General features: G+C 37.8%; 1 protein-coding gene across 3 annotated transcripts; it reads right to left on the bottom strand.

The window, feature by feature from the left end:
* Positions 1–27,110, bottom strand: LOC127944190 (nck-associated protein 5-like). 3 transcript variants are annotated; one of them, XM_052540016.1, is made up of 12 exons: positions 26,847–27,110; positions 9,187–9,315; positions 9,031–9,099; positions 8,850–8,888; positions 8,495–8,614; positions 8,068–8,154; positions 4,939–7,988; positions 4,157–4,292; positions 3,946–4,021; positions 3,262–3,561; positions 2,971–3,119; positions 1–2,081 (listed from the first exon to the last, which is right to left on the bottom strand). In XM_052540016.1, exons 2-12 carry the CDS (start codon positions 9,307–9,309, stop codon positions 1,830–1,832), a joined length of 4,401 nt encoding a protein of 1,466 aa, XP_052395976.1. In that variant the 5' UTR covers positions 9,310–9,315; positions 26,847–27,110; the 3' UTR covers positions 1–1,829. The 3 variants fall into 3 exon arrangements, with proteins under 3 accessions (XP_052395976.1, XP_052395974.1, XP_052395975.1); XM_052540014.1 differs by having other exon boundaries at positions 8,068–8,157; positions 26,847–27,108; XM_052540015.1 differs by lacking the exon at positions 26,847–27,110 and adding an exon at positions 16,202–16,564 and having other exon boundaries at positions 8,068–8,157.
* Positions 27,111–27,725: the final 615 nt, after the last annotated feature.

Below are 27,725 nucleotides of genomic sequence, written 5' to 3'. Positions count from 1 at the left end.
TACATACTTAAAAAGGTTTTATTGGGTTGCATGAGTGATGGCGATTGCTTAGAAAGGAGATTATGAAACACATTTATGGCTTTTGCAGGACAAAGTGAAAACAAATCAGATAGCACCTTATATAAACATTTTACAGATATATTAACAGCTTCATCATAAATTCTTTTGTAAACATACCAAACTAATATAAAATATTCCTGACAATTACAAGGTAAATAACAAAGGTTATAACGGCAGGCAAATTTGGTAACTACAATAGTAACACAAACTACTTAAAAAAAAAAAAAAAAATTTAAAAAGGAAAGGAATTTTGTGACAAATCAAGAATGACATTCATATAAGAATGAGGATTTTCGCTCTACAACATTTTTACACCAGATTGGAAAGACTGTTGGATTACAAAGCATATATGCTTGGGAATGTTTGTAATTGGTCTTTTGTTGTGGTCGTTTAAAAAAAAAAAATGCTATTGAGGTCAGCACAGATTTGAAAGGGTTTGGGTTGTACTATTGATCAACTAACCTATGGCTTTTTGAGCAACCACTTGAAATTTTTTTCTGTACGTTTTTTGCCTGTAATCCATTTTTCTGGATTACCATCGTCAAGCGCATACATCGCACCTTGACTTGAATTGCACCAAAATGTTTTAGGCTGAAGAAATACGATGGGTTTGTGGGAAAAAAATCTGAAATATTTCCCCTCAAAAAAAGACTGCGTAATCAACATGAAACCTGGCCCACAGGAAACTACTTTCTATCAGCTGTGGAAAGATGCATAAGGCAGAGTCAGCATTATTACGTCAACATGAAGAAATCGTCAACCATCTTTTCAAAATTTGTAAGGAATGATTTTATTATTTTTCTCTCGTGTGTAGTCAGTCAGAGCCAAACTGGAATAAAAAATCCTGGGTTTAAGCTTTCTTAGCGTTCACGGATTGTAAGCAGGGTGATCCAACAATACAAAGTTCAAAATTAGGTCATAAACTACTGAGTCACATCATTGCAAAAACAAAGGTAACACAAAAAAATATGTCATGGTCAGATCTGTAGAGAACAAACTAACCTAGAGACGTACAGCGAGACATGTACACACAAAGTCAGGCACAGAGCGTGTTTGAACAGAACATAAAAGGAGTAACCAATGAAAGATGGGTTTTGTCTTACCACACTATTCAAAGAAAATAAATAAACGTAAATAATAATTCACATGGAACACTGTAGCTCTTTCTTCTAGGGATCGCACTTACTGTATGTTGCTGCTACAAGGATTTTCTTCTTTAAACACAATGAAAAGTCTATGGTTGATGCAGTTTTACACAGATGCCTTTTTTTTTCTTTTTTCTTTTCATGAAATATGCATATTAAATTAACTGAAAATCACATATATTAACATTCACTTTCCAATAACTTTACACAAATGTTACCAAAGAGTGTGTTGCACTGATGTTGCATGAGAACCAGAACATTCTGTGAGATCAAAAACTGGAAGACTGTTGCAATGAGCTTGGATTCGTCCTTGAAACGTAATTTAAAGATAATACGAGCTGAACACCACTACTTTTGCTAGCACTTCAAACAGAGAACACGAATGAGATGATATAATGGACTAAAATTACACCACCACAAACACTGTAAAAGTCCTCCTTCCGGCCATCAGGATAGAAATGTGGGTATTTCGTGGGTGACGTGGTGTGGGATTTTTTTTTTTTCGGTCAAAAAAATGGGTTATCCTGTAAGTATCCACCTTTGAAAAATATCTGGTGTCACTAGAATGGGGTTGGGGTTACAAAAAGTTGTACCTGGTTATCATTCAGTCTGAAAACACTTTCTTCAGCCTTGACTACCACACGAGGACAGGCTGTCATAGAGGGAATCGCTCAGGGACTCGGGAGTCTCAAGGACCTGGGGATGGCTTGGAGACAGGCCATCGTCAGGTCTCTCTTTCACCAACTCCAAACCAGTGTCCCTCACCATGTCTGGGTTAGCGGGAATCCGGCTTTTGACTCTACGTGCCTGACTGGGTTGAGGAAGACTTCTCAGGTCTCCCTCGCGGCTGGCTACCGAATCACTAGTCTTGTTGCACTGCAGGATAAACAGGCCCAAAAAGACACAATGAGTAACACTGAACAGTACAGGATAATATAAAATATGACAACAGATAATAATACTTTAATTATTTCATTAATCATAATATAACTTTATAACAGTTTATATGTGGCTATTTAAGTCAATTAAAAATCTTAATTCTTAATTCTTTTCAGTAAATAAATTAATTTGAAAAACTCAAATCTACAGTTTTGAATGCTACAAGTGAATTGATTTATTTTGAGGTTTGCTGAATTACATTAACAGTGTTGAAAGATTAACTTTCAGTGAACTTTAGAGGATGGCAAAGGTAAACTGAATGCAAGAAAGTAAACATGCTGCTGAAACATGCTGTGTGTACAGAAATACACTGTTCAAAATGTTTGGGGCCACTGATTGATTTGGTTTTTTTTCGTTTTAAATAAATGCACTACATTGATTTAAAGTGGCAGTAAAGACATTTATAAACAAAAGCTGTCCTTATGAGCTTTCGATTCATCAAAGAATGAAAAAATGTATCACGTTTTCAACAAAAACGTTATGCAGCACAAGTGTTGATAATGGAAGAAATGTTTCTTGAGCACAAAATAAGCATATGAAATTGATTTATGAAGGATCATGTGACACTGTAAATATCTAATCTTAACAATATAATTCACAATATTCCTGTTTTGGTCAAATAAATGCAGCACTGCTTACGGTCTATATATTCTGTCCTATCAAAATAAAAGAAAAAAATGGCCAAAAAGCAATAAGAAAAAAACATTACAAAAATCTTACAGACCCCAAGCTTTTGAATGGTAGTGCATATAAATAGTTTTAATAAAATAAAAAAAATGTTGTAATTGTTTTGTTGGGTGACACTAGGATCTAAGGTGATGCTCACCCTCTTAAATGAAGTCTTGTGACTCACTGGCTCCACTCCGTCTCCAACGCCAAGATAAACCTCAGACGGCTCTGCAGATGCTTTGAGGTTTGGGAAAGTCCAGTTCTTTGTAGGGCCTAATTTCATAGGTGCTCCACAGATATCAGTGTCTGAAATAAATAAATCAAAGCTGAGAAATAAAGGAAAAAATAAACACTATCTGGATAAGAAACGCTATACTGTACAATCATTCTATATTGAAAACTTACATAACTGATTAACCTTAAGTGACGGCTAAAAAGTACTATATACCATCATGAATGATGTTTGCAATCTGGCTGGATGGAATCTTGTTTTCCAAAGTGCTGTTGTGATGATCCATATCCTGACCCCCCATATAATCCTCTTCTAAACATGACAGCTCTCTCTCCAGAGTCCAGGTCTTGTGGGACATTTTCATCCCTGAGCCATGTTTTCCCTGGAGATGAGAAGGGTCACTCTCCCCATGGGCCTTCCCTTTGGGAATGCTTTTGCAACCAGCATTTGCACTATAGTCAGGAAGAGGGAAGGTGCCAATGCCACTGTCAAGGGTGTGTGTGGAGATTCCAGATCCTGAAAGAGAGGAATTTCAATAGAATATATTATTAAAACTTTATTCATTTAAAATACAAGAATGATTGTGCTTAATAATATTAATTAGAATTATAATGAAATGACTTAATATTAATTTTTATCTTATTTAAACTCTGCATGGAAACCTATCTTCAAGTAGCATTGCATAACAAAGGATCCCACCCTAAAAATCATGATAATGTTTTCCATACAGCTGTTGCTGGATGACTCGCATATGAGAGCCACAGAAATTCAGACGCACCTAGACTATTTATCATTAGTGACAGGTTAAAACCCATTTTGTCGCTACATGCTAACCAATTGAAATTCCTGCCTCTGGAAACACTGAAAACCATGATGTCATGCATTGTGATCATGCCTTACCTGCAAAGTGTTCATGATGAATCGTCTCAACCAGGTTCTCATCTGACGTGACATCTTTACTCAGTATTGCAGAAACCTGTGAAAAAATGTTTACGTGAAAAAAGTGCCATTTAAAGTGACGGGACATACAGCCAAGAATGGTCACCCATACTCAGAATTCGTGCTCTGCATTTAACCCATTATTATTATATTCATGAATTTCACTTTTTACCTTTTCCATGTCATCACTGCTTCTTGTCTGTGCAGCAATGCCAGCGCTCTGGTGACTGAATACAGGTCTGGATTTACAGTCAAACGAGAGGCGTCGATGTGCCATACTGATGCCACCAGTGTCCTTCCCATCAACCCTTATAGAGGAATTTGAATACAATTGATGTGAAAGTACTATTCGTTGTTTGTCTACAGTATATTTACATTTCAGCCTGTTCATCTGAGACAAAGTGTATGGCTTTGGAATACCTGGAATATAGCAGGTAGACTACTTTTATGATAACGCTATCTTCCTTTCTGTAGCTTTAATTTAATTTAAAGCATATTCAGCAGCCCAGCCATAATGAACTTCAAATCCACAAGTCATATTCAAATGAAATCTCAAAGCACATTTTCTCACCATACTGATTCATCAGATATTTCAATTAACTTTTAACACCTGAAAAAGAGATGTCAGAGTGCACTACAACTATGCACTTGAAGATTAAAGAATTAAGGATTTAAGTCATTAACTTGGTCTTTGACTTGTAGCTCTACTGTGGGTTGTTTTATACACGTTTTATACATGTATAAATAAAAAAAATTCTGAGAATACGACTGAAAATAATAATTAATTTAATAACATTCAATTGTGCTGAGCCAATCCAAATGGCATAAACCACTTTTTTTTTTAACCTCCTTGAAATATATACTTGTGCTGGCTTTCTTAAAATGTAAAAAAATAAAAAAGAAGTACAAATTAAACACGTTTTAGAGTTACTCTAGAAGTTGGTTTGTACGAACCGGTTTAGCAGTTGCTGCATGAAGTTGTCAGATGGCACTCCTCTGTACATCACAGACAGCTGGCCTTGGGCTTGGTCCATCACCACCTCACAGGAATGTCCCTTTCCTTGTCGGTCCAAGGCCACTCCATTCACATAAGCCCGTTCTTCTTCAAGAGCTTTATGCAAACCCTCTGCCTTCTCAATCAGCATGGAAATGTTTAGGCTCTCGCTCCCGGTCTTCTTTGTAGCCCCCTTGGAATCCTTGCCCACTGAGGATATATTGAGTTTCCATTCTCTCTTGTCATCCTTTACTTTTGATGTCTCTGGTTTACGGCTAAGAGCTGGAAGCTTGCTTTTTCTCAGACCAAACCAGTTGGCAATTCCATTGGAAGCCTTTTGCTTGACCTCAATCATTTGCCCTTTATCTTGCTCATGCAGTTTCATCATGTTTTCCTCAATGCCCTTCATGACCTTCTGCTCGATAGAGGAATGTGGACTGGGAGCAGAGTGCCTTTTTTCTTCAACAGACTCTACTGGCCTTGGTGGTGGAGGAGGAAGACTCTCTCCATAGGAAGAATTCTTCTTCTTATTTGCCCTGAGATGGCTCCTGTCCTCAGATTTGGACATGTACCTCTGAAACTCTTGAGTAGGTTTCCCATCTCGGTTCATAGAGGGTGGCACAGTTTTAGTTGGTGATTTGAGGGCGATTTTATTGGGGCTCCCAATATGTGAGCCAGCAACATTTTTTGCATTGAATGAAAGGTTATGAGGTGTCATACTCTTAGCATAGCTCCGCAAAGCCTGCGCAGCCTCTAAGTTAGTAGATGGTTGCTGCATCTTAGATTTTGGGCTCTCCTGCTTTGCTAAGAATGTTCTAGAAGATTCCTGTTCAAATTTGGAGACTAATGTGCAAGAGGGAAGAGACCTGACAGCTTGCTCAACATGCTGAAAGGCTGCTTGGTGTTTTGATACAGCACCATCAAGATGACCTGAATGGTATGATTTATCCTCAATGGAATCTGTATTTTTAGGAAGTCTATATTCTCCTGACTTACAATCAGAGTTTCTGTCAGCAATTTTGCTTTTATCGGTGGTTCGGGTTGATGTGCTTGCAGTGGACTGAATTTCAATCCTTTCTGCAAGTGGAGGACAAGTTGTGGGCTCATCTGGGTTCCTCAACTTGCCAAGTGCAGCTAGTCGTTCTTTAAAAGAATGACTTGATTCACCTGAATGTCTGCCAATCCCTGATTTCTTAGGAACAGGTGGTGGATCGTTCCTTTTCAAAGGTGATTCAGAGCTTTGTGAATCATTATCTACCATTTCATTTTTCTCTTGGCTCCTGGACCTCATGCTAATCCCACTCTGAGCCTTCTGGGATGACGACTGACTAGGCAGACTGCGATGATTGACTTGCTTATGCCACACTGGGCTATCTGAGCTGTCCTCTTGGTCTGAAGAATCAGACTCTGGTGAGACTTCCTTCTGCTTGAGACTCGATGGTCGTTCTATGCCAAACTTTGTCTGCTTTCCTTTCGCACCTTCATTAGCTGGGCTGGAATTTTGAAGAGATGAGCTCACTTCTCCAAGCAGCTGGGATACATCGGTGCTGCACGTTTTGGAGATGTCAGAGACATTTTCATAGTGTGGAATTTTCTGAGGGGTCTTTTGAACGTGAGAACTTTGTGTAGGCTTGGCTACAGGAGTTGTTTTAGGAATACCACAGCCAAGGTCCTTTGGCAATGGTTCAGGGACATCATCAGGCTGGGGTGGAGAAGTTGGAGCAGAATGTGACTCCGATTTAGAAGGGGGCAGCTGTCTTTGCCTCTCTGTCGTAGTGGCTTTTCTCGTGGCTACAGGTGAATTGTGCACCTCATAGTTGTTGCTCCGACAAGGAATCTTTGAGCTACGAGTCAACTGAGGACTGAGACGAGGTGGAGCAGGTACTGTAGTACGTTCTCCAAGAGTGGGTATCTTAAGGAACTTGAGCAGTTTGGAGGGGGAGGCCTTGACCTCTCTAAGGCAGGAAACTTGATTTGGGCTGACTGCAACTTTCAATCTAATGGACTGAGGATCGGATGGTGTGTCTTTCACAGGGACGGAGATATCATCCAGTACTTTTGAGGCAGTATGATTCTCATTAGGAGAAAATAACAGACCTTTGTGGACTAGTTCATTTTCTTTGAGTCCAAGAGTAGGCAGCTTTGAGTCTTCTTTTGTTGCAAACTCTTCTTTCTCGAGTCTTTGTGGCGCTAAAGCATTTAAGTGCTTCAAGTCCGAGTCCAGTAGCACCACATCAATTGTGCTATCATCACAAATCGTCTCATTGCAGGTGGTGCCGCTTGACCTGTTGGATTGAGATTCAAGCAGAAGGTCAGATAACCTGTTCTTGTCTCTTGTTTCTACCAACACGTGATCGGATCCTCTGGGCTGATCTCTTTCTGAAATGGTCAGTCTTGAGTATGCTTCAGGGACTTCTAATGACTGGGGATCATTCAGAGGGTTAAGACCTTGCTCTGCTGAAAGAATGGACAAATCTCCAGATGTCCTATTCATGAACAGTTCACTTGTACCTGTGGCAGGCTTCAGGAGGCTCTGCATTTCCATGCTCTCTTGGAAATCCGGCCGAGCCAAATTGAGGTTATCAATGGTAATGGGGGCTGAAGTGCAACAAATGTGGCTACTCTTGGCTAAGCTGCTTGAACCTTTATTGGACAGCATCAGACATGTGCTACAACTACCACATTTTACATTGCTGTGCTCTCCTCCATTCAAATGCTGATGTGTGCAAACATCTGGACAGGAATGGGAACAATGTGCTTTGGGTGCATTGCACCTGGATGAATTGTCTCTACAGGCTAATACAGCCTCCTTGGAGGCAAGAGCCTGGCTATAATCACAGATCGAGGGAATGCCAGAGGAACGATGGTACCGAAGCGGATCTGTTTCTTCAAGCTTGCGGAGGACCTCCAAAATGTGTGCTTTCTTCTTCAAGAATGGGGACATGGCCTCCATGGACGTGGATGAGCCTTGGGTCTCTGGTATGACATTTTGTGCACATTCACTGCTTCCCTGTGGAACCAAATCATAAGGATGAGGTAAAGTTGTCATACAAGACTGACTTAACAAAGACTTTGTGTAGAGCTCTTACCTTGGCCTGCGCATTCCTCTGAGCCTCAATCAGTTTGTTAGGTTCACTGTGCTGCAGCTCGCCGATGTGCTCCAGACAGGGTCCTGGCTGCTATGATAAGACACATCAGGTAAGCTTTAAGCTTCTTATATGAATTAATTTTTGGATTATGCAAAACACCTCATGTATAACAACTATGCATGCACAAGTTTTTTTGTTGCCTGTTTACACACAAATTCCTTGTAGTTACATGAAAAAATGCTGCCCAAGCAGCCCAAGAAAATTAAACAGGAAGAAGTTAATTGAGCCATATTTTCATTTTGCAAACAAACATAATAGAACATCCCTGTGGACTTTGAAGAATGTTTTGTGAAAAACAAATTTCAAACTAAAATCGGACCTGCACTGTGCATTTTGTCATTGTATGTTGAAGGATTTAATCATTTACCTGCTGATGTACACATGACTGACTGTGCAGTTTCTCCTGCAGGAGCTCACACAGTGTTCTGTTCTGCCTCTCCAAATCAAACACACGCATTTTCAGCTTAATGCATTCCTCTCTGAGATCCTAAAAGAAGAATCCATAGCTTTTAAAAACATTTTTAAAAAATATATATGACTAGAATATTTAAATCACTTATTAAATATACAACCAACATATAAATAATCAATAATTTAATAATTCAATAATTTGTAAGATATATGAAAACAAATATGAATTAAATATAAAAGTCTTTAAGACTTTGTAGTTCAAATGAAGTTTTTATAACTATGCTCCTGATGCAAAACCACAAAGTTTTTACCTTTTGATTGAGCAAAGCTTGGACAACATGGTTAGCGACCTACAAACAAACATACAAATTACACATTTAATGCTTTCCGGACTATTTTATTTATCATCTGAATATCTAATTGGCTTCTGCATTATACAGAAACAGCAAATATCCACAGGAAGGCAAATGCATGGGTTGGTATGGAACTCACCTCATCCAAGCATCGTTCATATGCTTCTCTTTGACTCTCGTTTGCTAATGAAAGGGCAGAGTTCTCGGCCTATACAAAAATAGAACAGTTTAAACAGTAAGTCAAGGAAGAAAAGTCAACAAAACTGCATTCTTGGTGAAAGTAGATGGTACTTACTTGAAGTTCTCTCACTCGCTCCAGAAGCTCACTGCTACTCTCTTCCTCTAGATAGGACTCCAGATCACCCTCCTCAGACTCAAAGTCCTCATCTACTCTATGTTGGGCCTCTTCCGACATCATCTCTACCTAACAAAAAGAAAGAGATTTTATTGTGTCTTTTTTTTTTTTTACAGTTCCCACTACCTAAACCACTCAGAGTGAAATAAAAGCTGTAATAAATAATTTCTTCATATAATCAAACTGTCAAATGTTTTTAATGTCGACATAAATACATTCTTCTGTCCCAGCTTGATATACAGAGAAAACTGTAAGTATGAGGCAGGGCTGTCTGTTTGTCCAACGGATAAAAGATGTGGGGCGTGTTTGGCCAAACTGGTTTGAAGACACATCATTAATGCAATTCTCTTTAGTGTGCCAATGAAGCAGAAATTGCATACTCAACCTTTAAAGAGTTTCAGATTCTTGCTTATTTTAAACTGGGTGTTTGCTTTTTTCAAACTGGGTGTTTGCATATTGTAAACAACTGGTTAAACAATCTGTAAACCAGCCTTCCATTCATTTCCAACATTCTTCTGTGCTTTCTGAGTTGCTACAGAACACACTCGCAGTGAGCCTTTTAATCTCGACGTAAAAGAGTTAGTGTGATTATCAAGCCTTTGAGACAGCTCTGAGTGATTAAGCAGGACTTGAGTCCCTGGCAAGACACATCTTCAGAGAGGATTAGACTGAAGAGGTCTGAAAAAACTTGAGGATTCCAGTCATCATGCAGATTCATGACCTACTGACTTACTGAATGGGGCACAGAATCAGATCCTCTTGACCTGCATTTAAATTAAGACAACAAAACAGTGTTCAAAGAAGCCTGTTCTAGTGCGTGCTAAAGAATATGAGAACACTTAAGTCTGAGGTATTCTGAAATTAAACCAATTACATAAGAAATGTTTGCTATCCAAAGCATTTGTGCATTTAATAAATTATTATGGTCAAACCTGCTTGGCAAACCAAGAATTACCCCAATTTTGCAGTGCACAAAGATATTACTTTATCAAACGTAGGGATGCACTGTATTACCCATATTGATAGGTATTTACATTTTGAAGCCATTAACCAATATATTGTCCAATATTCAAACTTTTTACTTATAATAAAACTTAATAAAATTAACATTTATGAGCTAAAAACAAGAGTGACCAAAAATATACTGGATACATTTTGAACTCCAAGTGATATAAAAATATATGTAAAATTTGCCTCTCGTGTTAAAGAGCCACACAGATGGGAAATCAAAAATTACCTGTATTACAGTGTATGATGTTGTCCATCAGTGTAAACAATGTGCAAAGTAATTAAAAATACACGATTTATAAAGTTATTGGCTTCTAAAGAAAGGAGTCGACTCTGAATCGCTGAAACGAGTCGTTTCAAATTATTTCAAATTCAGATTTCAAATCTTTTGCCCATCTCTATGTACGTCACTAGGAACACTTTGCATAATAATCTCCGCCTACCGTCTTGGGAGAAACGGAACTCTGACCTGCCCCACCCCCAAACACAGACGCTCTGGTTGGTGTGATAGCATCATGTCGAGGAGACGGTGTGTTTTATTTTCACTGCCAAAGAATGAAAATCAGAAGAACCAATGGCTAAAATTCATTTTTACCACAATACCAGAGCAGTACAACAAATCCCTTTTGTTGTGTTCACAACATTTCACTGATGACTGCTTTTCTAATCTCGATGAGTACAGCGGGATTTTCAAAGCGTTTGGTTCATTACCAACTTTATTTAGAACAACGAACATCTCCGAATCACAACGCGAAGTATGATTATGAAGTTATGTGTCTGTTTTCTCCCGAGCGTCTTATCAGTATGTGTGCTGTCTGCAGCCTTTGTCTGCGCTGATCTTCATTTACAAACACGTCATTAAAATGAAGTGTAACTCCGTGAATACTCAACGAAGAGACATGAGAGAGATATCTATAGAAAGCTTGACATGTCTACTTTAAAACTAAACAAGTGCTGCCGAAAACAGATATTCTGTGATAAAGTAACACATATGAAAACAACGTTATATCTAATGTGACCACGCCCCCGCGCTGAACGCGCTATTCAGATTCAAACTGAAGCACGCGGCTTGAATACAGCCACACAGAAGAAAAAGCAGCGAGACTGTTCAAGTTTTTTTATTTTACTGTTTGCTTCGCGATGAGAGGAATAAGACATAATTCACCCCAAACAGATGCTAACGCATAGTTTACCGTGGAGGTGTGTGCGGAACAACCAATCAAACCTGACTATGTTAGTTGACCAATCAGAACACAGGATGCTACCGAAAGGTGGGGTTTAAGGAAACTGAATCTTTTGAACAGCTTCGCGCGAACCGTTTGGGGATCTCTGAGAATTGAGGTAATTTTAAAATGATTGACAATGACAATGTTTTTTAACCTTGGATGGATTTAAACCTAATGTACAGGACTTATAAACAGTGATAGGAAGCTTAGAATTTTCATCTTACTGGCTCTTTAACAATCACATTTTAATGGCTAACAGTGTTTTTTTTGTTTGTTTTTTTTTTGTTAATTTAAGCGTCCTTATCGTTTAACTACACGGTAGCCTCCAGTCACCTTTATCCACCTATTCCCATCACTGCACTATACCATAATCTTGACCTTCAATATGAACACCGGATGTAGTCTATCACAGCAAAACTGAATCAAAAAAATCAATATGTTCCTGGGATGTATTCTTTATTGATCCTCTAGGCATTCTGTGTGCTCATTTATGTAGCAAGGTTATCCCATAGACTCTAAATGTTTGCTAGTGATTAGCTTAAATGAAAACCACATATCTGGAAGTAAATGAACACAAAGGCTATTGGGGTCAGAGGGTTGACAGGGTGCAGTGGGTCAGAGAGCACTGCTCTGTTTTAACAGTAAAGATGGCACATTTCGACAGGCTCCAGGCCACACTATAGAGCTGGTAGTTCCTGCATCGCCAGGAGGCTCCTTTCACATGACAAACTCTTTTCACAAGGACACAAGGCATAGCCTTCCGATTGAGAAAGATATATTTGCAGCCTAACTGTCAAACATTAAGCCATGCAAAGCAGAAGCATTTATATTATTCATACAGAAGACACTTTTAAGAAATAAAAAGACAATTGATACATAAGTGATAAATGATCATTTAAATCCAGAATTGAATTCATCTACAAATCCTATAAAAGTATTTTACGGCCAATGTACTAGATATTTAATAAATAGATAACTATATAAATACATTTTAAAATAATAAAATAAAATAGTAAAATAAAATAAAACTCACCAAGAAATCAATATAGTAAAAATCCAATGCACTGTAGAGTGAATAAAGCTAGAGGAGTAGTAGGTATTTCAGGTTAGTACTCTTGTTTCTTGTCTGAAAAGAAAAATCCTAAATAAAACTTCCCTCTGGACTTCACTGTTTCACGCTCGAGATGTGCATCTGTCTAAAAGAGTTGTGTGATAAAGATGATCTCGAGCAACAAGGAAGCTAAATCTGCATATTATGCGTACGTGATGGCATATTGGTTTCACAACATTTGCAATACTGGATTAGCTAGAACTGTGTCGCGTCTCTACATTTTTACCCTATGTTGTTAATGCTTGACCGTTTTCCAAATGCTGGAGGCCAGGGCAGGGCAAAATCTCAAGAGGATCACCACCAGCTTAGATCATCTTTCTTTTTTATCTACGAATCACTTGCAGGCAATAAAAAAAAATAAGTATCAGTAAACTGATTCTGTTGAAACAGAGCCTCAAAAGCCTATTTTAGAATCTTTATGATAATACTGTCAGTGGAGAGATCAGTCAAGAACTTCCCCTCTGTTGCTACTGTACTTTTGGGCCTTCCTCTAAAGTCTCCAGAGAGACAACATCCAACATTATGACCAAACAAAAACATTATTTACTGGCAATCATCAGTGAGCTATTAATCGCTGCAGGCAATGAGTGGACTAAACTTCAGATCAGGTTTAGTCGAATGCGTGAAGAAATTATTGAGATTAATGTGAATTTGATAAAATTATTAATTTAAAACATGGAAGACAAAATAATGACTCTTTTACAAAAAACGATGTCATTATCATGCATGAATCGCATGGACCATCTTAATGACTTGCAACATTGACAGTTATTGAACCGAAACAGGACTGAAGTTCTGAACTAAACGGAGCTGAATAATGATGATTTCATCTTCTGGTTAATTTTACAACATTATTATTTTCCTGAAAAAATCTGTACTATATAAAAACACCATATATAAATGATGTGACTTTACTTTTTTTGTTATTTTGGAACATGACAGCAAAATATTGGCAGCATTATACACTGAAAAGAGTGGCCGAGACTTGCACCTTTTGTGTTCATCAAAAGCCAAACAGGTTTGGAACAACACGAAGGTGAGTAAATTACATTTTCGGATAAAGTGTCCCTTGAAGAATCATGCACGAAAAATCCACATTGATCAACATCTATTCTGAACACACAGGATGGATGTGCCCACCATAATATCTAGGCTGGTTATAGCCCTGCTGTATATACCATAACATAGTGGAGTCGGTTTTAGCGACAAGCAAAAACAGACGCAAACAAGCACCCATGCCAACAGGATTCTTGGCAGTGCTCAGGCACAATGCAAGCCCCATAATCCACTGATATGCTGTATAGTAAATATAGCAATAAAGCACTGTGGCATACCCAAAACAGGGCCCCAAACTCATTTGTCTGTAAAGCAGTACATTTATCGAGGATAAGCTTCTGAAAGACTACTGTTAACGTTGGTAGGACTTATATTCTCACATACTTCTGAGTCACTGGCTTGGTATGATGCCCAGAGGAGAGAAGTCTACACAATGTGATTAAGACTAGAAATCAAAGCTATGCTCTGAGACGAGACTCAGACAAACACGGCAGAGTCAGACACCAGAGGCCACGGTCTCTTTTCCTGAATTAATCAAACACAAGAGAGCCACTCTTATCTGACAATGTAGAGGACACAGCTTCTTGAGAGGTTGATCAAAGGATGTAGAGGAGAATGTCTACTCCATCGGGGAGAATAATGAAGGAGTTTTAGATTGCACACAATGTTAAATGTATTTTTATCATTGAACCACAGGCATTCATTTATGGTCCTATCTGTACAAGAGAAGGGCGTCAAGACCAGCAGAAAATCAACAGCATGCCTTCTAGTTAATGTAATTTATATACTTTTCGGCAATTACAAAAACAAAATGATTGGTTGGCAGATTAAACCATTTGAATCTGGTAATTAATAGTACAAACAGTTATTATTCAAATAAATTTAGTACAAGCCTTTTGAACTTAGTCCTTTGAGTCGGTGCGCAAAAATATTCATGTTTCTACAACCAGCTTCATTGGAAAGCCGTGAATGAATGAACGGCTGCCATGGCGCTGCATTTTTTGGAGGTGTGACCTCGTACAGTTATGAATGATATCTCGAAAAATGCAAATTAGGATTTAAAGTGTGTCGATAGAAAAAGGGAAAGTGGATGTTGGGGGAGGCCCTGGATGGCTCGGAGGGGTGGAATAAAGCAATCAAACAGAACTAGGGCTCTCTGGGATCCCAAAATGTGCTGGGAGCTCCGCCTCCATCCCCCACACTCGAAGAGTTATTAAGAAGCAGCCAATCGGCATCTGCAGAGACGGTCTCTGATTATTCACACCCTGCACAATGGGCACAGAGCCCACTGACACCTTCATAACCCAATTATTGATCTTTTCGCATGATTTACGAGCTGATAAAATGATCAATCACAGAGAGAGAGGGAATACACAGTCTGCAAATGCACTGGATAGAGTTCTAATGAATACAAGCACTCTGTGGCAAAGCAAACAAACATATAGACCTTCCATCAAGTCCCTAAGGGCATTATTTTTTCTCTTTGATGTAAATTATTCCGGGGATAAAGAGTCTCTGAAGTACGGCGAGGAAGCTTCTATTCCTGAATGTGGCATTTAATATATATAAAATCTTGAATAATGCAGGTTTATGCAGCTGCGATAAAGATTTCCATTCCAATTTTCGGTGTGCTCTAAAGATTATTTCGTCCACTCGCTCGGGATGTCGCATCAGTGACAGCAAAGCCCTCCCCACCAAAATGTTTATGGACTCTCTGGTCCTCCATTTTGCACAAAACATAAAAGGCAAGCCATGTTACTCAGTAGCTTTCAGCAAAGTTACCATGCAGGCATCTGCAGACTCATGCACTATTGCTGTCCTTTGCGGTAGCACACCTATCTAGACGAAGTACGTTGTCTACATTTACACGGCCTTAACTGTAGAATTATCTACCTAAAAAGAGGAGTAAGCAAAAGCTTGAGCTTTTTCAATGTCTATTTTGATTCGCAGACTAACTGTGAATTAACTCCATCTAATTCTCAATTACTTACAGTCAGCTTAGAGTTAAATAAGGGGATCACTCACACCCAAACAATGAATCCTTCAGGCATCACACTGAACGATGAGCCATGTTGTCCCTCATCCAAAGCAAATAGATTTATTTTATTTCTTTACATTTTAGCATGCAACTGCTTCTCTAAACTAGATGGCGATGCAATAGACTTTTTAAAAGTCCATTTAAAAATGGCATCAGCTGTTTTCCGGGACAAGGAAAACTTGTATTGGTCATTTCATTACACTATGCAAGCTTAAGCAAACCATTTTGATTGATTAACACACAGAATCAATCAATGACCTACCTGCAACTTTCTAGAGCTTTCAAAAACATTAATGCAAATAGAAATATATTGTAAAGATTGCTGTTAAACTGTTTGCCAAGCGTTGAATGCATAGTTATTCCATACCAAGCCAAATCTGATATCCAACATATCATGAAACGCACTTCTGACAAAGTGCCTGCAAACACAAGTCAATGAAATACAGCGAGAAACATACAGACAGGATTCAGCCGGGGCTAAAAACCAGCGCTGTGAACAGCTATGGATAAAATTACCTTTAATTCCAGTCAGAACATCCCAGACGTTTCAGTGCAGCCCATGCAAGGCACATGTGAAACACGGGACCCGGATCCGCTAACGCCACAAAGAAGCCCGTTGCAATTTTTTAATGTTCCCCTTTGGAAATCCTCCTCACATTATTCGGTAAGTACAGTGCCTGTCATTAGGTAAGTTCGGGGAAGCTGTCTATGCTGTATGCAGTGGCCTCCATGTCCTCCCATTGTTCAAGGGAGTGTGAGGCAGGCATTCTACCCCAATAGACCCAACCTACTACAACAGCTGTGGGCCAGCCCCCACCACCTATCCTCTGAGTGTCTCTCCCTCCTCCAACGGCTGCAGCTAAATATTAACCCTACTACTGCTGGAGAGGCCATAAAATCAGAGGGGGTTATATTTCAAAAAGGCATCCCGAACAAAGATGAGGACAAGGACGGATATCCGAACGAGCACAGGGGAGAAAATGGAGTCACCCAGGCAACTCAGCCCCTTGTCAAGGAGCAGGAGCTTCTTTTCTAAGAGGATTGAGACTGCTTTATCAGACTTGCACTGATTGGATTGCGACTGCAGATACTGTGGAAGTTAATGTGGAGCTGCGTGACCAAAAGCTGACCTGGATAAAGAACACTGCTGCCAAAGATGCAAGTGTCTGGGAAAAGAAGACACATCCCGGATACATACTTGAAATAAAAAATAAGAATAGAAATATGTAAAATAAACATGGCAAAACTCATAAAAAAACTAAAACTACACTGAAATTATAATAAAAAGCTAATTCAAAATATTAATACACACTATAATAGTACATGAATAACACCGTGAAGACATAATACACTCATATTCAACACTAATATTCAATATACCATCTATGAAAATAATATCTTATGCAGTGTTGTTAAAATTATTTTGTTTTAGGAAGTTTTAGATATAAATAAGATCATTTGTGACTAGAAAACAAGAAAAGACCAAAATTAAACAAATGAACCCCTTTGAAAGCACCACTACATTAGCTATACACATTCAGACAGACGTATTTGGCCAGTAGATCACATCTTCCAATGTTTTATTGGTGTGCTTTGCCATGAGCATTAAGATACTTCATTAAAGTAGTTTTAAACTAAAAAAGATGTTCTTTTCCATTCAGTTGCGTTTCATCTAGCTGTTTTTGAAAGCATTTTATGTCAACAAAACCCAACACCAATTTATCAAAATACACAGGTCACCCTTAAAACAGATTAGGATGAACACGACAATCTCTAAACTCAGGTATATAGTAAATTTTCCATGTTTTGCTTTGCCACACACACTCCTTTGGCAGTGAGCATGGACAGACGCATCTAGTGGGCCGCTCTTTTTGAGCGCTTTAATCACTCGCACATGCACAATAGCCCCGGGCTGCACGTGGATTGTGTGCAAGGACATCAGCGAACTGTAACACTGACGAAAAGCTGTCCGCAAGCTGGAGCTATAGAAGTAAACATAAGGTAACTCACTGACTAGTCAATTTAGAAAATATGTCATATGTATATTACTTAAAAAGTGTTTTTTTTTGTTTTTTGTTGTTGTTGTTTTCTTTTAAGAAGTCGGACTAAAGCAAACTTTTTAAACTGTCCTGTAAATGCTTTAGTATGACTGTAATTGTACCGGTCTGGGTTAAGCGTCCTCGTATGGATAATATGGCTGTAGCTCACTTACACATTGTGTCATGCATACTTCAACAGACAGATTCAACTCTTGCTCAGTTGTAATTGTGCATGTCACTTACATACTCATTGGTAACTTGAGAGGAGATTTTGACACTTTCGTAATCCTCCCCTAATAATTTTTTTTTAAAAATCACATTGCTCAAAGGGCAACAAAATTCTTGCAGGCACTTAAAGCTTATCTAAATATCTTTGAGTTATGGCTACAGGGCCGTCTGCAAGGCCAAAGGGCTGAAAGAGCTCATCCTTGACTGTGAATGAACCTCAGATCATGACCCTGGCAGACACTAATTCATATGTGCATGCCTCTAGGAGGAATTCCACCTCAGATAGTGTTAGTGTCTTCACATGAGACGACCAAATTGGATGAAATGACCCAAATGCAAAGGGGGTCACATGTTGTCTTGGAGTTAACAGTCAAGGGGTGAGAGCTTTCTGGACAAAGGGCTATTGTGATCCTTTAAACTCCACTTTCACGTCTCTAAACACCCATGAGGGATAGACTTACGTCATTACATATGATCCGGATCCATAATGAGGTGTATTGTGACATGAAAGTCTTAAATGTCAGGCATTCAGAGTCTTATTGGGAGGTCGTCTTGGCTTTCCAATGTGTTACCAATTCACTACTCAGCAATGACATGCAAAGACGAGCACACTTGAAAGCGTCTGTAAGCCCCAGGTGCCAAGTGACATTAACATGCTTGTAACAGTTCTGCTGAACTACATCTCCTTAAACACAGCTGGACATTTGGCCCAATTAGAAAACCTCAAAGGAAGTAATGCAGGCAATTACATTTAAAGACGGTTGATTGAGCCTGACTGAGCAATATCTGGAGCTCACAAATGTTACATAACTACAATAATGTTGTGATTTGATAGAGCTGATTAAGGAATCTTGGATTCTGTGTGGGAGACTATCGGATGCTTGAGAAAAGCATGTTACTGAGATACCACAAAATTATACTCCACAGGATACAGAACAGAAAGTGAAATATTTTAAAAGACACATAATATATTACACTACATCAGTTATTTATTTTTAAAATTAGTATCTATTACTTTTCAACATATTATTATTATTAAATGGTATTATTGCATTACTAATAGTAATTATTGTGCAATATTATTGTAGTGTATCTATATGTCCATGGATGGATGGATGGATGGATGGATTTAAAATTCTACAACAAAATGGCACTAAATTATGAATAATAATAATAATAATAATAATAATAATAATAAATATTTTATTGTATTGTATATTTTATTGTATTGTATTTTTCCTTTAGCAGATATCATAATTAATATTAATTTCTATAAATACATCATGTAAATAAATATTTCGTAATGTAAAAAAATATCTAAATAAATAAAATGTAGGCATCACAACATTGTTGTGAAATTTACTGTTGATTTTAATAATTGATTTTAATGTGTTTTTCTTTTAGATAGTAATACCATGCAATAATAATAATAATAATAATAATAATAATAATTAATGACTGCTAAATTTAAAAAAAATATATCAGCTAATAGGTATCGGTCTGAATTTTAATACCATACCTAATAAAAAAAAAATCTTTGCAACAGACATTTGTTAGCGTTAGGTCCACTTCCATTTGCCAGCAGTTGGTCAATGACAAAGCCTTTGGGTGACTGAGGATTAAAGGAATAAATCAGGCTCATTGTAAAAAAAAAGCCTCCATTGAGAGTGAGACAGCTTAATGGGCGGTAATGTGCTGAACTCCAAGTGAGGTGGAGGGGATGATCCACCTTTTAGAAATGTGACACTAGTCCGAGGGGGAGAAGGAGGAGGGGTGGGACGCCACTGTGCTAAACTGACCAGTCCTTCTGCCCCGCGGGGAACAGTCTTCAGTATTACAGCAACAATTATGTAGCAGTAAACACTGAAAATTGAGTACCATGACTTTTTACAATAAACAATGACTTATCTAACAGTATTTATCCTCCGCATCTATTCAAGGATGAACACTAAATTCCAAATACACCATGCAAGTACGAACCGTACAAACACGGCGAGACAAAATAACCCGCCTGACAAAGCAAATTTGACTTGGAGGTCACAAACACACGAGTAAACGCTGTATCTACGGGACAAGGACATCTGGTAAAGCCAAAGCAGAATAATCTTGTAGTCATGGTTACCACCTTGACTAAATGTCACCCTGGCTACTGTATTGGGAAAAATGAGGGAGGGTCGGGATCGGGTTCCATTGATAAACAAAGGAAAGAAAAGCCGCACGTTTAACAAACCTGGAAAAATGTTCTTCCATTGTAAAATAAACAGCTCAGGATAATAAAACAGTGGGCTATATGCTTGGTTTAAAGACTGGCATGTGAGTTGCGCTGGCCGAGCCGGTGTCCTCGTGCCGGCACTGTAGTAAAGTGCAGCGAAGCCGGGCTTTCAGCAGACTGCAGAGCCAGTGAACATGGACACAGCCACTGAACATCTGGACACCAGGCGCGGTGGCTCAAAGAGGATGCCCTCCAGCACCTTCCAGCTGGGATGCACAGTCACTTCAGCTCCCTACCTTCCCTCTTTTGTTCTGCCGCATGTGACCGCAGTCCACTTAGAAATGCAAGAATTTATATTTAAGCGTATTAATGTGTTCTGCATTCCGTCCCACCATTAATCCTCTGTCCTACATACATAAGTAAAGTCTGTTGGTTGTGATGCCTAAACAAAAATGTTGATTCATTATTTTAAAGATTTTTATTTTAATAGTGTAGTTTTTTTTCCCTCTATTGTACATAAATAAATAAATGTATTCTGTCACCCAAAATCATTGTAATGCCTAAATCACATTGATTTGATATTGACAAAAACTTTTATTGATTGTTTTTTATATATAAATGTAGTTTTTGTTTTATTTACATTACGAAATATGGATGACCTCTTCTGTTCTGCCACACTGTCCACTTAGAAACGCTAGAATCCATATTTAAGCCATATTAATGTGTTCTGCATGTACTTATGTCTAGCCATTAATCCTTTCAGCTACATAAATATGCCAATTCTGTCAGCCAAAAGAGGTTGCAGAGATAACTGACCGCTCTTTTGAGCCAGATTGATAATGTGGGTGTTTTAAAAGAAGTGACCCTGTGGAAGGGCAGGATGCATATTTAACATAAACATAACATACATCAGCTTTGGTAAGCCTCTCAGGGGAATAGTTGGCGTAATTAACAGGCTAAAGGTCACTGGATCCTAAACCGCCAATGCTTTCATTTGGAGAGAAAAAAAGAAGGGAAATGAAAGCACGTGAGGCCATTTTTCCTGGCTTTCAAACAGGGTGGTGGTGTGGCTTTTCAAAGGGGGTCCGTGACTGTAGCCTCTTTGTGCCAGAGAAAAGGGACCCCTGCCATATCAAGTGTATGGTGCTGTACAACTGCCCCACTCTACAGCATTGATGATGAGGTTTGTTTGACTCTCATTGCTGCCCAACCAAATCGTAGACATTTATCCCCTCTCTCCCCAAACAGGATGTGCCATTGACCTGGTTTGCTTGAATTGATTAAGGCCACATTCCGAAGCATATTTCCGCTGAGTAAAACTATGAATTGAATGTTTGTTGCAGCTGAAGACTGGCGCACTGTGAGAAACCAAAGCAAATGTTTGCTTCGCTTTTTTTTTTTTTTTTAAATCTCTGCAGTGTGAATGTGAAGCAAAATAAATCCATATATTTTTGCAATGGTGCATTGCTTTCACTTGGTCACCACTGATAGGTTCTCTAAGCACCACTGTTCAATGCAAAAGATACTGTTACTGGCCAAGTATCCAGGAAGGTAATCTTGACAAACCCACTGTAATAATATATACATTAACATACATGGGTCATTGACATAGAAGACTGTCAATGAGAAAGAAATGGAAAAAACATTAGAAAAAATATAGTTTAAAATGCATTGGCCATGTTTCTGTTTAATATCAGTACTCAAACATCTTTTATATCATTTTCTACAAAAGTCTAATGAGTTAATGACCAATGCTGATAACAAAAACTATTACAAATAGTTATGTTAATTGAAATAATGCTAAAATGAAAATACAAATTTAAATATTAGATGAAAAACATAACTTCCAAAATGTTTAAACAGAAATGCTGGCAAACAATTCAAATAAAATAAGCTGAAATTGAACTACTAAATTTACTAAAGCTAAAATTAAAAAAAAAAAAAAAATAAATAAATAAATAAATATATACATATATATATATATATATATATATATAATAAAACAATATAAACATAAAAGCTAATTAAAAATATTAATCAATATTTAATTACTACAGAAATACTAAAATAACACTGTTAATGGCTAACAATGTCATGTGGTGTAACCAAGAAAAATAAAATATTTTCCTTACACCTTTTAAAAGATGTGACCAAAAATCCTAATAATCATCAAAAAAAATTTTTAATACTACTCTAAAGGGCTCCTCACCCTCCTAATTATTAAATCATAAATATGATTATGGATCGACCATTTACAAATTAACTAACCTTGCCTTGTTATTTTATCAGGAAATCTTGTCAGACACCCATATACATGTGAATGTGTAAAATACAGGTAAGAATTTGCAAGAAAGCCTCACTATGCACTTCAAAAACACAACACAGACTGGAAGGAGAGAATGCTGCAAGAGTAATTGCCCTCATCCAAATATCTGCAGTGTTTGTGAAAACAGTAGTAATGTCTTGGGGAGATGGCAGCCCACTTCCCTGCTGTATACAGCATATCTTTCCAGCATCCCAGAGTAATTGATGAGTTTTCTGCATTTATATGATCCCCCAATCCATAACCATGGTAACTGTTTTCCGGGGTGCAGGGTGAGGGGAAATGCACCAGCAGGGAAAACTGATAACAGACATTGCCGTCCTAACCCAGCATGGGTAAAACGAGAGCCTGCGTGTCTAGAGGGAGTTTAAACACGCTTTGTGCCAACTCTGGCCCATCAGTATACTTTTTAGCATTTTATGTTGACAAGAAAGATGCTGCTGTAATGACGGCTTCCATTTTCTCACACTAATGCAGGACTACTGGGCCTCAATCGGGCTGCCTGGTTATACAGTCACTGCCAAAGGTCCAATTTCATGTCTCAGCCCTGATTGTCCAAAGAGCCATGTTTAGATGATCAAGCGCAGCACGAATTAAACCGTGCAAGCTATAAAAACTCTACAGTTTCACATCTGTATTTAAGGAACTGTTCACTTCCCTACTTTCAGAGGTGTTTCCTTAAGGCGAGACACTACAGGCAAAAACTATTTTGAGATTTTGAGCTATTGGGCTATTTATAACATGATGTTGCAGACTACTCCAAAATACACTTTTAAGTGTTTTATTATTATTATTGTACCACATTTATTTGTATAAGTAGATTTCAATTACATTACATTTCTATAAAGGTTTCCCTGATAAAAAAAGGCATAATCTAGTTGGTTTTAGCTGGTTTTTCAGCCTGGTCATTGCTGGTTAAAGAGCTGGTCAGTTTGGGAGACCAGTGAGACCAGTTTGACCAGCATATAGGCTGATTTCAGATGATTTTATTTACTTTTCTTTCTGCAAGGTTCTCTTGCACTGAGCCAAAAAATCTCTAATTCATTAGCACCAATCTTTACAGTTTTACTCCCATCTATTTTCTGAAGGTTTTTACTTGCTAATAAATAATCTGCTTTTATACCAATTTATTCCCCAAATCATAGTGACATTTGCTGTTAACAGTATTTCCATGTTTCTAGATCAATAAAAAATACTCCAAATCCCCTCTGTAAAAAGTTCGGACTTCAAAACGTAAACAACATTTTGAACGTGGCTTTATCCGGTGCTCTGGAAATATATAATATCTGGAAATGACTAAGTAATGCCTAATTGACATATAATGCAATCAAACAACTAGGAAGGAATGGTGACTATTATAAATCTTTACCATATTCACTTAGGACGTCTCGCCTTAAAGCTGCACTGTAGGGCTGCACAATTAATCTAATTTCTAAATTGCGATTACAATTATGGATGGCACAATTACGTAATCGGACAAAGTGACAATTAATCGTTGCGTGCTTAAAATGTTTTTTTCTTCTTTCTATGTTATCTTAAGGGTTTTTCCCCATTATTTTAATTTTAGTTTTAGTATAACATTATAATACAATTCACATTTTAATTTTTTTTATAATTTAAAGAAGAAACAAATCCGATGTATATTTGACTTTTGAGGCGTAATACTATAGAAAAGCACTAAAGTTTTCAGTAAGTGTTTTCAGCTTGTTTTCATATAAAGATACGGCATGCAGTTGCATCAAACAATGGTATAAACATCATTCAATGTGATAATCGTAATTAATAAAAATCGCAATTACAATTTCAAGGGAATAATCAATAATTATGCCCTTCCACACCGAATAACAAATAAAGAACATAAACCTTTCAACAACAAAACATTAAACCTGGGGAAGGGAGAAATCTGAAAGGTATCACTTTCAAAATTTTCCCACAGCACCCTGTGTGATTTAATTTCTTTATCAGATGTTTCACAGGGGTTTTGTTTGTATGCGGCTCTGCTTTGTGATAGCAGCTGATCGGCATCTCTGCCGCGCACTACGATCAGGTGACCAAGCACAATCTCCCCCATCCATTCTGGGCTGCAATCCATGGAATAACATCATGAGCCACAACCTGGAAAAACAACGAGTGGCACTGTTCGCAAGCTACAACATAACAGAGAAACAACTTCAGGCCACATGGGAGCTGTACATGTTGAAATGTATGACTGATAGCATCTTATTTAAATATGTATATATGAGAACAATAGCTGCGCGACCTCTTTGGTCAGCGGCTTTCTGCAGAATTTGCTATATTTATTAGTATGGAGTCCATCTTTTCTGTGGGAGAACATAATGAATGAAATTTTGAAAGGTGTTTGCGATTCATTTAGGTCAATCCTATGTAATGTCAGAAATAGTTCAAAGCAGAAAAAAGTCTCTCCTATGTAATGAAAGAAATAGTTCAAAGCAGAAAAAATTTGCATCCAAAATTGTTTTGGTGACAGACATGAAACTAACTGAATTGCAGAGTAAAGATGCCCAATGAGGAAATCAGCTTCACATGAACTGCCTAGGGCAAAACAAGCATGTGTGTGTTCTACAGGTAAGAATACATTTTAAAAGTCTTTTAAATAAGCATAAAACAACACAAACTGTTTAGATATACTTGGACAAACAGATAAACTGGAGCCATGGAAACGGTTTCATAATTTCGCACATCTCTTGAGTGATTCCACGAAGGAAAACATTCTGAATTCCTCACTAAGTGTCTTGGAATCTTTAATAATGTGAACTTGCCTATGTCATCTGACTCTCATTAAGGACAATGCATGTCCTTCGGGCATGCAAAAACATCAAAAGCCACATGAAGATAATGTTGTGATCATGGGAGTAGTTCACAAAATCACCACAAGACCATGACTATCAGCAAACAAGGGAGCAAGGCCCCCTGCTGCCTCTGATGTCCTCTGTGGCCATTTGGTTTACAGAGCAATTTGGAGTTTATCTCGCCTCCAATTGCTGTCAGCTATTTTGGGGACCTTATTTATCTAATCGGCTGTGCATCAAAATTCCAAAAGCACTATGTAAGAATAAATGGGTGGATTCTTCAATTAGAGGGACTTTGGATTAAATGAAATCTTTAGAAATGAAACTTTCTTCAATCTATGTTAAGCTTTTGGCACATAAGGAACATCTGATCATGGTCAATCAACTTTTAAATAGATTTTGGTACAATGTGCGATTTTAATGATATTTTTCACTTTCTGGTAAAAAAAAAAAATTAAAGGATAAAACTTTATGACATCAATTTAACTAGCAGTCAATTAACTTTAAAGAAATCGACAGCTTATGACATACATTTTTCAAAAACCAACTTTTTTGTTTTTTTGTTCTTTTTTGTTTGGTTTTGTAATGACACCCAGGAAAAAAAAAATATTGTATTATTAACTGGAGATTTAATTATAATTCATTTCTGAAGTTTAAATGCTCATTTGTGCAGCAAACTGAACATCTCAACACTCTTACATATTAGGAAAATAAAAATGACCTTTTAAACAGCAATGCTTTGTTTTTTTTAGTTATATTAGAAACAAGAAAAATGACCCAAATATCTCTACTGCACTGCCATTGAAACTTGAACATTAAATGTAGGAGAATAGTAGGTTGTAAGCCAGTCTTAACATGCTTTTGAACATGGGACTAGCAAATGTGAAAAACATCTGTAAAATATTAAAGGGGAGGGGCTGGGGGGCATGTTTTTACCCTCAATTACTCTTGAATTAGTTGCTGTTTTAGGGTCTCAAGCAGAATGAACTGCCAAAATTAGCAGTTTTACAATGCAGTCTGCGTTCTCATCACACACAAGTAAACACAAAAGTTGCGGGTTGCCAAAGTGTGTAACTATAAACAGGCTTCACGTATGACGTAGAAAGAGGAAGGGCTATAACTTAAACTACATAAAACACAGTGATCCGGGGAAAACTGATGCAAAGGCTTAGGATAAAATCGGATTATTGTGATTTTTGTGCCCTGCAATAAAAAATATATGAATGAAATGTTTGTTTATATATGAAGCAAACTCAAAAGAAGTCGATTGATGCAGAATCAGTAATTAAAGAGCCAAGCGCATTGCTTTTCTGAGCAAAGCAGGATATCACGACAAGCATCCTCAGTCTACAGCCCCACCGGTGTCCCAGATAGCCGGATGGCTAATGCCCCACATTTCCCTTTCCAATCTTACACCACCCACTTCAACATTGAATACCACAATATAACCCTCTACGCCCATAATACATTGCACTTTGCAAATTCAGCATACTTTCGACATGTAAACGTCAAACTGCGTGCGATAGCAGGGGGAAAAAGGGATCTTTACCTCGCGCGGTCCTTGTGTTGATTCGGAAGGTGTGAAAATATCCCCGATGAATATCGCTAAGAAATACCTTGAACTCTACTTTTAAATTCACAGCTTGTGGACATTTTGATCTGTCTCCCCAGCCGCTGATTAGAGGTTTTATCGTCGTCTCTTCCCATCCGTCTCTCTTCCCGTGTTTAGGTTAAAGCACTCGCAGGAAAAGTGATGTCATGGCTTGAAATTGTGTTGCCCGCCCCACTTTTAGTAAAAGGGCCTGTCTTGTGCTCCACGTAGCGTTTTCAAAAGCATGTTATCATTCATCTTATTTAATAGTAGTTTTTATTTGCTAAAGCAGTTTATTTTATTAAGCTACTCTGTCATTGCATTTTTTCTCTCCCTTTTCTTCGCATCTGCAGTGATTTCATTAATCATGATTTGTGACTAAGCAACGATTCAGCTTTATTTTTTTCGTCAGGGCTGACATGCAGTTTTTAATGCTCTGTGTCCAATCTTTATTATCTGTTTTTAATTTGACTTGTTATATAACTATAACATAAATATTAATTTAAAACTTATTTTGAACTATGTTTTGTGTTATAAAGCTACCATACTCCTAAAAAACAAGTACCTGCATCATTTCCCAGCTTGGAAAGAAAGCAACTAGTAAATGTTCAACATCAAGACACTATTTCATTGTCTGGTGTTCCCGCTTTTTGACCGGTTTCCATGACCTTTCCTGTCATTTGTTTACTGGATACAGATTCCTAAAAATATCAGTTCACTGATGTATTACTCAGATCTTTTTTGTGAACCCCTTTGCCTTTATTTAACAAACAAACAAAAAAAACCTCGAAAGAACGGTTCACTCACATATCAAATGGTGTTTGCAATCAAGTTCAC

This window comes from Carassius gibelio, chromosome A23 (genome assembly GCF_023724105.1).
Source record: "Carassius gibelio isolate Cgi1373 ecotype wild population from Czech Republic chromosome A23, carGib1.2-hapl.c, whole genome shotgun sequence".
Taxonomy (NCBI): domain Eukaryota; kingdom Metazoa; phylum Chordata; class Actinopteri; order Cypriniformes; family Cyprinidae; genus Carassius; species Carassius gibelio.
Note: the sequence above shows the minus strand (reverse complement) of the source record. Positions and strands in the feature narration are given on the sequence as shown.

What these genes read in the sequence shown, in the direction of transcription:
- LOC127944190 (XM_052540014.1), bottom strand. Translation starts at nt 9,309, where the DNA reads ATGATGTCGGAAGAGGCCCAACATAGAGTAGATGAGGACTTTGAGTCT. An exon ending in TCATCATGAACACTTTGCAG is followed by an intron (nt 3,562 to 3,945) that starts GTAAGGCATGAT and finishes CCTCTCTTTCAG; the next exon opens with GATCTGGAATCTCCACACAC. An exon ending in ACAAGACTTCATTTAAGAGG is followed by an intron (nt 2,082 to 2,970) that starts GTGAGCATCACC and finishes TTTATCCTGCAG; the next exon opens with TGCAACAAGACTAGTGATTC.